This window comes from Phyllobates terribilis, unplaced genomic scaffold (assembly GCF_046119375.1).
Source record: "Phyllobates terribilis strain yellow unplaced genomic scaffold, ASM4611937v1 Scaffold_14__1_contigs__length_39327217, whole genome shotgun sequence".
Classification (NCBI taxonomy): domain Eukaryota; kingdom Metazoa; phylum Chordata; class Amphibia; order Anura; family Dendrobatidae; genus Phyllobates; species Phyllobates terribilis.
In genome coordinates, this window is record NW_027362774.1 from 33,189,553 (window position 1) to 33,204,684 (window position 15,132).

The 15,132-nt window shown below is 49.4% G+C and overlaps 1 protein-coding gene across 2 annotated transcripts in view; it reads left to right on the top strand.

Moving 5' to 3' along the window:
• LDHD (lactate dehydrogenase D) overlaps positions 1-15,132 on the top strand; it is a 179,521-nt gene that overhangs the window by 16,785 nt on the left and 147,604 nt on the right. For both annotated transcript variants that reach the window (XM_073659890.1, XM_073659891.1), the window contains exon 2: positions 1,535-1,629. In XM_073659890.1, the coding sequence (XP_073515991.1) occupies positions 1,535-1,629 (95 nt within the window). The remainder of the gene's footprint in view (positions 1-1,534; positions 1,630-15,132) is intronic.

Here is a 15,132-nt window from a genome sequence, read left to right on the forward strand (position 1 = left end):
CCCTGTCATCCTGTATAGAGGAGCCTGGAGGAGATCGAGGGGCACAGGAGGTCTGTGAGGTGTTATGGTCCCAGTCATCCTGTACAGTGGAGCCTGGAGGAGATGGAGGGGCGCAGGAGGTCTGTGAGGTGTTATGGGCCCAGTCATCCTGGTTAGAGGAGCCTGGAGGAGATGGAGGAGCACAGGAGGTCTGTGAGGTGTTATGGGCCCAGTCATCCTGGGCAGAGGACCCTGAGAGGAGATGGAGGGGCACAGGAGGTCTGTGAGGTGTTATGGGCCCAGTCATCCTGGGCAGAGGACCCTGAGAGGAGATGGAGGGGCACAGGAGGTCTGTGAGGTGTTATGGGCCCAGTCATCCTGTACAGTGGAGCCTGGAGGAGATGGAGGGGCGCAGGAGGTCTGTGAGGTGTTATGGGCCCAGTCATCCTGTATAGAGGAGCCTGGAGGAGATGGAGGGGCGCAGGAGGTCTGTGAGGTGTTATGGGCCCAGTCATCCTGTATAGAGGAGCCTGGAGGAGATGGAGGGGCACAGGAGGTCTGTGAGGTGTTATAGTCCCAGTCATCCTGTACAGTGGAGCCTGGAGGAGATGGAGGGGCGCAGGAGGTCTGTGAGGTGTTATGGGCCCAGTCATCCTGGATAGAGGAGTTGGAGGGGCACAGGAGATCTGTGAGGTGTTATGGGCCCAGTCATCCTGTACAGTGGAGCCTGGAGGAGATGGAGGGGCGCAGGAGGTCTGTGAGGTGTTATGGGCCCAGTCATCCTGGATAGAGGAGCCTGGAGGAGATGGAGGGGCGCAGGAGGTCTGTGAGGTGTTATGGGCCCAGTCATCCTGGGCAGAGGACCCTGAGAGGAGATTGAGGGGCACAGGAGGTCTGTGAGGTGTTATGGGCCCAGTCATCCTGGGCAGAGGACCCTGAGAGGAGATGGAGGGGCACAGGAGGTCTGAGAGGTGTTATGGTCCCAGTCATCCTGTACAGTGGAGCCTGGAGGAGATGGAGGGGCGCAGGAGGTCTGTGAGGTGTTATGGTCCCAATAATCCAGGATAGCGGAGCCTGGAGGAGATGGAGGGGCGCAGGAGGGCTGTGAGGTGCTATGGGCCCAGTCATCCTGGACAGTAGAGCCTGGAGATGATGGAGGTTTGCAGGAGGTCTGTGAGGTGTTATGGGCCCAGTCATCCTTGATAGAGGAGCCTGGAGGAGATGGAGGAGCACAGGAGGTCTGTGAGGTGTTATGGTCCCAGTCATTCTGTACAGTGGAGCCTGGAGGAGATGGAGGGGCGCAGGAGGGCTGTGAGGTGTTATGGGCCCAGTCATCCTGGATAGAGGAGCCTGGAGGAGATGGAGGAGCACAGGAGGTCTGTGAGGTGTTATGGGCCCAGTACAGTACTTCAGACGTATATTGGTAACTCTTTGCTGGTAATGGTGGTCTGCGAGTACATGGGGTACTTTACACGTATTGTCGGGGGTGGGAGGGCTGTCGGGGTACACCCTGGTACTGTCCTCTCTGCTCATCACCGTATCCTTCTCTTGGCAGCTGATCGGTGATCTCAGGGCAGTGGTCGGAGGTAGCAATGTGTCCACAGCAATGGCCGTTCGTGAGCAGCATGGCAGGGATGAGTCGATGCACAGGTAAGCCTGGTATCATTATCTGTCCACATGGACCGGGTACAGGTCCACAGACACTTGGGACTGGTGTCTGGAGCAGAATCCGCTCTCTGTACCATCTATCAGGGTTGTCAGGCACGGACTGTGCGACCATTACTCACAAATGTCACTGCCTTTGATAGTTGCGATGTCCTGTAGGAAAGATGCTGATGGCGGCTTTTCTTCCTTTTGATAAGTTGTAGATGGACAGACGTCACCCCGGGCGGCTCAGCTGCTCTGCCCTCAAATCCTGAGCACTCCAATTTACTGAGGTCGGGGGGCCACCATCCCACCAGGCTGAGAGCTGGACATACAGCCACCATTTCTGAGATCTCACTTCTGTATGAATAGGGGTGATAGGAATCCCGGCACCTGTCACAGAAAGCGCCCCATATGCATTTGAAAAAGTCTTCGCACCCTGTGAACTTTTCCACATTTTTCTCGTTACTTCCATGTATTTTATTGGGACTTTCTGTGACACTAAGTAGAAGTACCTGTGACGTGTGAGGAAACGATACGGGGTCAGTAATTGCTGTAACCGTATAAATCTGACCATTGTGCATTAATATTCACGGAGCAAAGCTAATAGGGCGGTCATTACAGAGATCGACCTTAATAACTGCAGGTTGAGCTTAGACTTCCGAGACTTGATGGGTCCGATAAGCTCTACAGCTGAACATACCAGACCCGGGAGTGAAGCCTTCACTATTGGAGCAGGGCTGGATCTGCTGCTTCTGGACATAGGACCAGCGGAGCAGGAGGGTGGGATAGCGCTTACACCAGGGGCTGGGGGGCTCGTGACTCCTTAATCTAACCAGGGTGACCAATGTTTCTGACAACAAGTCCGTGTGTAATTCCCAGCTAGATGGTCCTCTAGTCTGGCGATCAGACGTTCTCTGGGGGTTGTTTCCAGGGGATTGAAGGGAGGTGTTTGCAGCGCCTATCAGAAGGGCCAGGAGGCCATGCTAGTCTGCTTTATCAGACCCCCTGAAGGTGAGCTCCACCATCGGCCAGTGTGGATTGCTTTATCAGACCGCCTGATGGTGAGCTCCACCACCGGCCAGTGTGGATTGCTTTATCAGACTGCCTGAAGGTGAGCTCCACCACCGGCCAGTATGGATTGCTTTATCAGACCGCCTGATGGTGAGCTCCACCACCGGCCAGTATGGATTGCTTTATCAGACTGCCTGATGGTGAGCTCCACCACCGGCCAGTGTGGATTGATTTATCAGACTGCCTGAAGGTGAGCTCCACCACCGGCCAGTATGGATTGCTTTATCAGACCGCCTGATGGTGAGCTCCACCACCGGCCAGTATGGATTGCTTTATCATACTGCCTGAAGGTGAGCTCCACCACCGGCCAGTATGGATTGCTTTATCAGACCCCCTGAAGGTGAGCTCCACCACCGGCCAGTGTGGATTGATTTATCAGACTGCCTGAAGGTGAGCTCCACCACCGGCCAGTGTGGATTGCTTTATCAGACTGCCTGAAGGTGAGCTCCACCACCGGCCAGTGTGGATTGATTTATCAGACTGCTTGAAGGTGAGCTCCACCACCGGCCAGTATGGATTGCTTTATCAGACCCCCTGAAGGTGAGCTCCACCATCGGCCAGTGTGGATTGATTTATCAGACCGCCTGAAGGTGAGCTCCACCACCGGCCAGTGTGGATTGCTTTATCAGACCGCCTGAAGGTGAGCTCCACCATCAGCCAGTATGGATTGCTTTATCAGACCCCCTGAAGGTGAGCTCCACCACCGGCCAGTATGGATTGCTTTATCAGACCCCCTGAAGGTGAGCTCCACCATCGGCCAGTGTGGATTGCTTTATCAGACCGCCTGATGGTGAGCTCCACCACCGGCCAGTGTGGATTGCTTTATCAGACCGCCTGAAGGTGAGCTCCACCACCGGCCAGTGTGGATTGCTTTATCAGACCCCCTGAAGGTGAGCTCCACCATCGGCCAGTGTGGATTGCTTTATCAGACCGCCTGAAGGTGAGCTCCACCACCGGCCAGTGTGGATTGCTTTATCAGACCCCCTGAAGGTGAGCTCCACCATCGGCCAGTGTGGATTGCTTTATCAGACCCCCTGAAGGTGAGCTCCACCACCGGCCAGTATGGATTGCTTTATCAGACCGCCTGAAGGTGAGCTCCACCACCGGCCAGTATGGATTGCTTTATGGTAGGACCGGATGTCTGGCGGCCCACTCCCCTCATGATTTCTTTATATGGCAGTCTCGCTTATTTCCATCTCCAGACATAGTGAGACAAGTTTTGATTTATGGAGGTGAATAGGGGGCGTATTCATTGTGTACAGTATTTCTTGTAAAATATATCACTTGATTACATTTTTCCTACCCATCCAGGACAGACGAGGCTCCTCAGGAGCAAGGACTTTTGTTTGATGGAATACTCTTGGGTCGCTAGTGATGAAGACTCCTAGGTATTTTATATGTTATGGAGGCCATTTCACTGGAGTATTCTTTTTTAGGGTTTCCATTTCTATTTTTGGAGCGGTAATGTTAAGGGCTTCTCATTTGTCCAGTTTTATTTAAAAATGTGAGATTTCTCCGAATTGCTGAAAAAGTTCTGTGAGTTTGGGGAAAGAAATGTTTGGGTTTGAGAGTAAACGTAGTAGGTCGTCAGCAAAAGCGGCAGCTTTTTGTTCTGAGCTTTCTACCTTCTAATCGGAATAATTTCTATTTCTATAGCGCTAACATGTTCCGCAGAACTGTACTATAGACGGGAAGATGGACAGACAGTAACACATTACAATGTGCCACGTTCCACCAGTTCCAGGAGGAGCGAGGGTCCTGCGCCTCACAATCTTACCATCTATCAGATTGGACCTTTAATCCTTGATGGACGGATCTTCTAACGTTCTGTATGCAAGCCTCCATAATTACTACTGAAAGTGATGGGCAGAGCGGACATTGACTCCTCGCTGAAGGTTGAATATCGGGGGATTGCAGGTTTCTCTAGTCTACTTCCGTACACAGCTAATAGTATCCCGCGCTTTTTCTGCGTCGGTGGACAGAAGGGTCAGGGGGGACTTTGATTTCACGGCGTGGTGCATGGGATGAAGAATCCTTGCACAATCCTCTTTCCTTCTCTGCGTTGCCCGTTCGGTCGGAGTATTAGTTTTGGTGGCTCTTCACTCATCCGTCTTGCCAGACTTTTCTCCCAAGGCTTCGTTTCTGCATTCAGTAATGAAATAGGATGAGAGCTGCAACATAAGGAAGGTAAAGACCCCGTATTTAGGATAATTGAAATGAATGCTTCCAAGAATTGTTTTGGGGGGTTTCCTGCGGAGTATCACGCTTCCTGTGGAGTATTTGGTCAGTATTTGTAAGCCACAATCAGGAGTGGGTGATAAATACAGAAGTGGTGACGAGTTTCTATTATACTTATCCTCTGATTGTTCCTCTCCTGGTTTTGGCTTACAAATACTGAGGTATAAAACTCACCAAATATTCAACATGTGCACATGGCCTAATACGTTTTCTTCCAGGATTTCCCTGTGTTTAGCTCCAACCATCTTCCCATCACCTCTGACCAGATTCCCTGCTCTTGCCAAAGAAAAGCCTCCCCAAAGCATGATGCTGCCACCACCATGTATGATGGAGAGGATGGTGTTTTCAGGGAGATGTGCAGTGTTAGTCTTCACCACACATAGCATTTAGCCTAAAATGTTCTCCTTTGACCTCATCTGACCAGAGCCCCTTCTTCCACATGCTCGCTGTGTCCCCAAATGGCTTTTGCAAAATGAAAATAGGACTTATTATAGCTTTCAAAAATGTCTTTCTTCCTTTCTTCTTGCTACTCTTCCATAAAGGCCGGATTTGTGGAGCATACAACTAATAGTAGTCCCGTGTACAGATTTTTCCCCTTGAGCTGTGGATCTCTGCAGCTCCTCAGTGACCATGGGCCTCTTGGCTGCTTCTCTAAGACTGTGGGGACCCCCCACCAAACCCTGACGCTCAGCCCCCCTACCGCCCTCCTTTCCTTGACAATATAATAATGTAACTCGTACAACTGGATGGGTGAGGATCAGTCACAGCTTTATTAAATCTTTTATATTCGTATCATTAGAAAGGCATTTCATTTCATAGGAAGAAATTACTTTGTGATCTGATGGTTATATATGTCTTTACTATTGTTACCGGACTCAGTGTACCATTTGTGGGTTGTAGAAGTACCCAAGTGTCCCTGCCCGCTGGAACCGTTTTCGATTTGCGTATGCGTAGACGTATTGCATTATTGGCTATGACTACGTCCTGGTGTAATAAGCCTCCACTCGTGGTAATTTTGGGTTGAGGGACTAATTCGCTTATACATAGCGCCCCGAAGAAGGCGATCACAAATACAGTAGACAGTAGTGTTGCTTCGAATTGTGAGTATCATGTTAATGGTGTTAGGGATATGATGTGAGAAATCGGTTTTAGTGACACGGGACGGGACGTCTACACTCCTGACTTGGCTGACCCCTTTTCCATCCTTTTATGGATTGTCTGATGATGAATCTCTTTGTCACATGTCCCCAATTCAGTAGTTGGAAGTGAAATGCTACTCCGGTCAGACACCGCTGCGCTGACGCCCCTGATATGCCCCTCATCATTAGCTGGTGGAGAAATTCTATGGTGACTTGTAATCAGGCTTGTTCACATTTGTCAACCCGTCTGCCTGCTGTTAGAACTCTCCTGTTAGGTTTTTTTAGTTTGCTGGTCACATGACCATTTTTGCCTATTTAATCCGGCTCCGCCCTCCTGGCCTTGCTGGACTTCATTGTATTTACTACTCTTGAGCTAGCTTGGTGCTCTGTTGCCGTTCTCTGTTAGTTTTGCTAGGTCTTCTGACCTCTATGCTTTTTGTTGTGTGTTTGTCTTTGACTGCTACTATTTCTGCTAGGAGGTGTCCAACTTATCCCAGTCCCTAGTTCTTGTAGGGATCCCTCCCTCACATCTATAGGTCTTCGTACAGACTAGCTGAGGACTTTAGCGGGTCTGATCGCAGGATCAGGTTCCCCGTTACATCGTAGGGATCTAGTTTAGTTCTATTGTAGGGACAGTTCTCCTGTCTTTCCTTAGTTCCTGTAGCAGATCATAACAGTAAGTCCAGCCATAAAAGTAAAAAAAAAAAAAAATTTTCTCTAAGGAAAGACCTCCAGTTTTCCATCATGGTCTCGGTTCAAGATTTGGCTCAACGCTTGCAGGGACTCTCTCTGGAGGTGGCCAAGCTCCAACAACACGTGAGTAGCTGTTCTGGAGCACATTTTGTGGAACCTAAGGTACGTCTGCCTGATCTATTTTTTGGCGAACAACAAGATTTTTTTTCTTTTACAAATGCTTGTTTATTGTATTTTCGTTTGAGACCCGGATCCTCTGGTGATGAATCACAGCGCATAGGGTTCATAATGTCACTTCTGCGCAAAGATCCTCAGGGATGGGCCTTCTCTCTCCAACCTAGTGATCCGTGCTTTAGATCAGTGGATAGTTTTTTTTCTGCTTTGGGGTTGTTGTATGATGATCGTGTCTCATCTGCTGAGTCTGAGACGTTTGAGGCAGGGATCAGATAATGTGGAAAAATATTGTTCTCACTTCTGTCGGTGGTCTGCCCAGGTGGGGTGGAACGATTCAGCTTTGAAAAGCTTGTTTCTTGCGGGGCTAGGTGAAAGGGTTAAGGATTTACTGATTGCTTATCCCACACCTGGAAACTTGCAGGAGGCAATGCAATTAGCTATACGGGTGGACAGGAGAGTGCGTGCAAGGGTTAATGAGAGCAAATCCTCTGCTATGTCAGCTCCGAGTCCTGAGAGGGTCTGTGCTGACAATGGAGAGCCGATGGAGATTGGGGCGATGACACCCCGCTCTCAGGAAAAAGATCGCAGGCTTTCTGAAGGCTTGTGCTTCTATTGCGGAAATTCTGGTCATTTTATTAAGAACTGTGTGCTTCGTATGAAGAAAGAAAAAAAAATGGTCAGTCATGCTCGTATTGCCTGTTTAGATACTAAGGGAGTATTCCTATCTGCCACTACTGCTGCTCAGGATGAATTAATTGAATTTCGGATATTTGTGGATTGTGGTTCTACTCTGAATGTGATTGATGGGGGATTCTTGGAAAAACTTAGATTAGAACCCAAACCTTTGTCATCCCCTATTGCTGTGGTTTCTGTTGATGGCTCTCCCTTGAAGAGTGTTACTCACAAGGTCTGTGAATTTCCCCTCACTATTAATGGTATTCACCAAGAAAATTTGGATTTGGTGGTATTGGATAATTTGCCTTCTCCAGTAATATTGGGGTTACCCTGGTTAAAATTGCACAATCCTGTACTGGATTGGTCTACCAATGAAATTAAGTCCTGGAGCCCTAAGTGTTATGACAAGTGTTGTAACGGGCGCATTGCTGCTGTGGATAGAGGGGAATTACCTGTACCTATTCAGGATTTTTGGAGAGTTTTTTCTGAGGAGGAGTCGCAGGTTTTGCCTCCCCATAGAGACTATGATTGTACCATTGAATTTGTCCCTGGAGCGACTCTTCCTAAGAGTCGTTTATTTAATCTTACTATTCCTGAGAGGAAGGCTTTGGAGGAATACATACAGACAAGTTTGGCCGCCGGTCACATTAGGCCCTCTAAGTCTCCTGTGGCTGTTGGATTTTTTTTTTGGTTAAAAAAAAGGACGGCGGTTTACGTCCTTGTCTGGATTTTTGTGAGCAATCCTTACCCACTGCCATTGATTCCTGATTTGTTTAACCAGTTAGTGGGGGCCAAGTGGTTCTCTAAAATTGATCTCCGGGGGGCATACAAATTGTTGCGCATGAAGGAGGGTGATGAATGGAAGACTGCTTTTAACACTCCTGTGGGTCATTTTGAGAATCTGGTTTTGCCTTTTGGTCTTACTAATGCTCCTGCATTTTTTCAGAATCTTATTAATGACATCCTTAGACCTTTGATCGGCAAAAATGTGGTTGTGTATTTGGATGACATTTTGATTTATTCACCGGATCTGGAGTCTCATTGGCGGAGCGTACGTGAGGTATTACAGTTATTAATGGACAATTCGCTTTTTGCTAAGCTGGAGAAATGTGAGTTCGCTGTACAGAGAATTAGTTTTTTGGGCTACATTATCTCCAGCGAGGGCTTTGAGATGGACCCTGTGAAGGTTCAGGCAGTTCAGGAATGGCCTAGGCCTATTGGTTTGAAATCGATACAGAGGTTTTTGGGTTTCGCCAATTATTACAGAAAATTCATTAAAAATTTTTCTATTATTGTCAAACCGCTGACCGATCTCACCAGGAAAGGTGCTAATGCGGTTCAGTGGTCTTCTGAGGCCATTGAAGCTTTTGTGTTTCTAAAGGAGAGGTTCAGCTCTGCCCCCATCCTTATGCAGCCTGATGTGACTAAGCCGTTTTTGGTTGAGGTTGATGCTTCTTCTGTGGGGGTCGGTGCGGTGTTGTCTCAGGAAAACAAGGATGGAGTACATCCCTGTGCCTTTTTTTCAAAAAAATTTTCTGAGACTGAACTTAATTACGATATTGGTAATCGGGAATTGCTGGCGATTAAACACGCATTTGAACACTGGCGTCATCTCTTGGAAGGTGCTGAATTTCCCATTCAGGTTTTCACTGATCATAAAAATCTGATCTATCTTGATGCTGCCAAGCGCTTGAATGCCCGTCAGGCTAGGTGGGCACTTTTTTTCTCGCGGTTTAATTTTTCCGTTACTTACATCCCGGGTACCAAGAATGTTAAAGCGGATGCTTTGTCTCGCAGCTTTTCTCCCATGGTCGGTGCTGAGGAAGAGGAGAACATTTTACAAGAAGGTGTTGTGATTGCTGCATTGGACTCCGTTTTGGAGGATGAGATTCTTAAAGCACAGGAGAATGCCCCATCTAACACTCCTCATGGGAGGTTGTTTGTGCCTAGGACCTTTAGGAGAGATTTGTTTGTTGAGTGTCATGAGTCTCGGTTGGCAGGTCATCCAGGAATTTCTGAGACCAAGAGACTTGTGGGTCGCAGTTTTTGGTGGCCTGGATGGCAGAAGGAAGTCATTAAGTGGGTGCGCCAATGTACTGTGTGTGCTAGATCCAAGTCTTCGCATGCTCCTGCTGCAGGGTTGCTTTGCCCTCTGGAGGTTCCTAGTGCAACTTGGACACATCTGGCTATGGACTTTATTACTGACCTTCCCCCTTCTGAGGGTTTCACGGTCGTCTGGGTGGTCGTGGACCATTTTAGCAAGATGTGTCACTTGGTTCCCTTCATCAAACTGCCCTGCGCTAAGACACTCGCTAAGGCCTTTGTCAAGGAAATTGTCAGACTACATGGTGTTCCTACTGACATTGTTTCTGATAGGGGACCTCAGTTCGTGGCTCGTTTTTGGCGTGCCTTTTGTGACAGGTTGGGAGTTCATTTGTCGTTTTCATCTGGATATCATCCTGAGTCTAATGGCCAGACAGAAAGGAAGAACCAGGATGTTGAGCAGTTCTTGCGTTGTTTTTTGGCAGATAATCAAGAGGGGTGGTCTGAGTTTCTGCCACTTGCTGAATTTGCTCTTAACAACCATACATCCTCTTCTGCTGGGTGTTCGCCTTTTTTTTGTTGTTCTGGGAGACATCCGTCTTTTGGGTCATTTTCCAAATTGGTTTCGTCTGTGCCTGAGGAGGAGAGTTTTTCCGGTGATTTGGAGAGAGTTTGGATGGATGTGCGTGGTAATCTTCAGGAGGCTAACAAAAAATCTAAGAGGTACTTTGATAGGAAACGGCAAGAGGTTTTGTTTGCTGTTGGTGACATGGTTTGGTTGTCCTCTAAGAATCTGCGATTGAGGATTCCTTCTAAAAAATTGGGTCCCAAGTTCGTAGGGCCCTTTAAGGTGCTTCAGATAGTTAACCAATCTGCTGTTAGGTTGGAGGTTCCTACGTCCTGGAAGATTAACCCGGTGTTTCATGTTTCTCTGTTGAAAAAAGCTGATGTGTCTGATTGTGACGCCTCTGCCACTGTTCCTCCGGTGGTGGAGGACGGGGAATATGAAATTTCCCGCATCCTAAATTCTAGACGGTATAGAGGGAGTTTGCAGTATCTCGTTGCTTGGAAGGGTTTCGGACCTGAGGATAACTCATGGGTGAGGGCGGATGATGTTTCTGCTTCCAGACTTGTCAGAGCGTTTCACAGGAGGTTTCCTGGTAAGCCTGGGCCTAGGGGATCCGGAGGATCCTCTTAGAAGAGGGGGTACTGTTAGAACTCTCCTGTTAGGTTTTTTTTAGTTTGCTGGTCACATGACCATTTTTGCCTATTTAATCCGGCTCCGCCCTCCTGGTCTTGCTGGACTTCATTGTATTTACTACTCTTGAGCTAGCTTGGTGCTCTGTTGCCGTTCTCTGTTAGTTTTGCTAGGTCTTCTGACCTCTATGCTTTTTGTTGTGTGTTTGTCTTTGACTGCTACTATTTCTGCTAGGAGGTGTCCAACTTATCCCAGTCCCTAGTTCTTGTAGGGATCCCTCCCTCTCTTCTATAGGTCTTCGTTCAGACTAGCCGAGGACTTTAGCGGGTCTGATCGCTGGATCAGGTTCCCCGTTACATCGTAGGGATCTAGTTTAGTTCTATTGTAGGGACAGTTCTCCTGTCTTTCCTTAGTCCCTGTAGCAGATCATAACACCTGCTACTAGTCGTGTCCACTCTTCCCATGCCTTACCGTATGCTTGCCACATTGACGGGGCAACTGACGCTCTGATTAATGGCATCAACTGTTCGCCACTAGATCCCATAGGGAGGGTGGGCAACTGTTGCCCGATGAGTGGGCATTGGGGAGGAGCTCTGTGAAAATCTGCCAATTGAATTGTGATAAAGCGTTAGCAGCAGCTTTAGACCCCTCAGCATCGTGGCTAGCGCGGACCCATACATTGTGTTTTAGGCACAGGAATGCTAGCCGGCATAGTAGGCCTAGCACTGGGAGAGACGATGATGCCATCTTATTAATGCAGTGCGCTAGGCTGGTGTTTTTTGTTATGAAGAGTATATTTTTGTTAGCTAGGAACATGCCCCATATTTCTATTGCTACCACTATTAGAAACAGTTCCAGGACTGTCTGTTTTTTTGTCAGCACTTGTTCTGCCCAATACGGAGGCCATAAGCTTGTGCACCATTGGTTATCTAGTATCGCTGCATATCCGCCTGATTCTGCCGCCCCGGTGAATAATCTTAGTTCAATGTTGGACTGTTCTGCTGACATAAATATCGTGTGACCGTTGAATGATTATAAGAAGGTTTTCCGCACCTCTAAGTCCGCCCGTAGCTGCCTGCTGATTCTGATTCTATGACTCGGTTTAGATGCCCCTTTTGTTTCGGGCGATAAATGAAGAGAAAAAACCCTTCCGACTGGCATCACCCGGCTCGCAAACACGAGGAGACCTAGAAATACTTGCATCTGCTGTAGTGTTACTTTCCATACTGCGCAAAAAACCTAGATCAGGTGTAATGTTTTGGTATTTTTTTCCATTGGGAGGTGGAATAACCTTGCTGTGGTGTCGATTTCGATGCCTAAGAATGATAGCTTTGTTGTGGGGCCTATGGTTTTTGTTGGGCATAATGGGACTCCAAACCGACGGGAGATGTTTGTGAATTCGTTGAGTAATGATTGGCATTGATTTGAATCTTTGGGTCCGATGAATAGGAAGTCATCTAGGTAATGTGTGACGGACCTACTGCCGGTTTCGTACCTCAGCATCCATTCTAGGAAGGAACTGAATAGTTAAAAGTAATAACAAGATATTGAACAACCCATTGGGAGGCAAGTGTCATAGAAGTATTCATTGTCCACTTGGCATCCCAGCAGGTGGTAGCAGTCTGGGTGCACCGGAAGTAGGCGAAAGGCGGATTCTATGTCGGATTTAGCGAGGAGCGCTCCGGGCCCCGCATCGCGTACTAACATTACTGCTCTGTCGAACGACGCGTAGGAGACCGAGGCGTCTTCAGACGAAATACCGTCATTCACAGACTCTCCTTTCGGGTAAGATAAATGATGGATAAGCCGGAATGAACCTGGCTCTTTTTTTGGGATTATTCCCAGAGGGGAAACTCTTAGGTTTCTGAATGGTGGTGTTGGGAAAGGGCCCGCCACTCTGCCTAGAGATACTTCTTTTTAGATTTTTTTTAAAACTATTTCGGGGTGCTCTTTCGCTGATTTTAGATTATTTGCAAAGGTGGGTGATTTATTGAGTTTGAAAGGAATGAAAAAACCGTATGTGAAACCAAAACATAACTGCCCTGCTGCGTCTTTCTTAGGATATTGGTGTAGCCAGGGGCCCATCGCGGTTACGCTCACCGGGGTCCTTGGATTCTGACTGTGAGCGTTTAATTGATAATTTGCTTGCGGGGCGAGAACATCTTGCTGCAGGGTGGGCTCCTCCGCAGGCTGAGCATTCATGCTTGTATCTGCATAAGGTGTAGAAACGACAGTGTCCCTCACTGTACTGCCAGCAGGCCCCTGGTCTACGTACTACCACTGAGTTTTGGCCTGCTGTTGTCGGTTGTCCAGTAGCCGTTGTTGGAAAGGGATGGTGTTTCTGTGACAGCATTAGTCTCAACCATACGTCTGTAGCTTTTACCCCCCGGCCCAGCTGTGGTTGCAGGGCCAACCGCCTCCGGAACTCTTCATCGTAGCGCCACCATGCTGAACCGCCGTGGGCTTTGTACGAGTTATACACCGTATCCTGGTATATGAATAGTTCCGAGCAGCGCTCCGGATGCTTTTGGCCCATGATGCAACCCAGCACAGAAAATGCCTGTAACCAGTTACTCATTGTCTTTGCGACCTTTTGTCTGTGTTTGTCGGTCTGTCGGCTACCCTTCTCTCTTTGTCGATCGTATTCTGGTCAGCGGATACCAGGGACCAAATGTCGATGTAATCGTTGCTCCATATTTTAGTTTTGGTTTCCTTATCTATATGTGATCCTAATGGACTAATCCCACATAAACATGCATCCTCGTGTACGCTGGCTAATGGCGGTGTCACTTTTGTAGTATTATTTACCGAGCCTGGTGGCGCGGATAGTTGTTCAACTAGGGCCTTAAGGGCCGCTATCAAGTGAGTGTTACTATTTCCCAATCCAGTTATATCGCACTCAGCCATTCCTGCGGCTGGAGGAGGCACTCCGGCACCAGTCTCGCTCGGGGTGAGCGGCGTGCCTCTGCTCGTAGTCCTGCGTGATGGCGTTGAACCGTGCAGGCTGGAGGCTCTACAGGGCGCCCTTTCCTCACTTCTGTCCCCCGGAGGACGGGATCGATGTGCCCAGCTGTCGGGGCTCGACATCTCTGATGCGGAGGATGGTGAGCGCCACCTCGAGGAGATGGACCTGTGCCCCCTCCTGTTGGATGCCGATCTTCTCCATTAGTGCAACGACCGCTTCCTTCGCCGGTGATAATTGTGCGAGGATGTGAATGCTTCTTCAGAGGAACTATGGCGAGTTCACCTGGTGCGAGTACGCCTGGTGTCTCTCTCTCCATGGGGTGATATGGGGGGTTGTGCTATGTTAGCAGGTGTCCCGCCGGGACCTGTGGGTGCTACTTGTGGCCATCTGGTAGGTGTTAGGGGGACGTTGAAAGTGATCTGGTCGTATGGCAGCTGCACAGCTGTCGATGCGGGGTTAAGCAAGTCCGTTGCTGCGCCATTGTTGGGGTGTATGGACAGGCAGGGTGGCTGCTGAAGCGTATCCTCTCCCTGCAGTGCTTGTCAGTGGTCTATCAGTGTATGTACTGTTGTATGTATTGTTTTGTGAATTTTTACTTTTTTTTTTTACTGGCTGTATTCTGGTTTGTTACCAGAGGGGGCGGCAGAGCACAGCTGCCGGCAGGGAACTGTGCGCCAGCGCTGGGCTCTGCCGTCTCCTCTGCTGTCTGCTGCTAAGGGGGCGGGGAATCCTGCACGTGACCTGCGGCTTCTGGGCCGTGGGGTGCTATGCCTGTAGCGCACTGGAGGGCGGGAGTGTCGGACGGACCTCCGCTCTCCAGGGCGCTCCTTTTGGCGTTGACTGGAACCGGGTTGGTGAGTACGGAGAGAGGTCGGGTCGTGGGCCTCGCTAGCATCGGTGTGGTTCCAACTCAGGCACCGCGCCGGCAATCGCTTTCTGGGCCTAAGTGTGCGGCGCCTGTGTGGAGGACAAAGGGGACGGCTGGGCACCGTGATCCATGCCGCACGCTGGCGGCGGGTGCGGACCCAATGCAGGCGCAGCCTGGATCGTCACTGCTCGTGCGGCGCCTGCCCGGGTGTGGGGGGCAGTATTTCAGCTATTTCACTCGGATGTGAGCGCAGGCCTGTCTGGGGGAATCACGACCCACCGCATCCCCTGGTGGCAGGCGCAGGCATAACGCTAGGGCAGCGCCATCCACTGGCACTAAAACACTAGATTGCAGGGGCAGCATGGAGCGAGGGGGCGCGCATAGAGAGGGAGCCGCCGATAGCATGGGTCCCTCTCCTTGAGGGGCTGCGGGGGACAGGCCT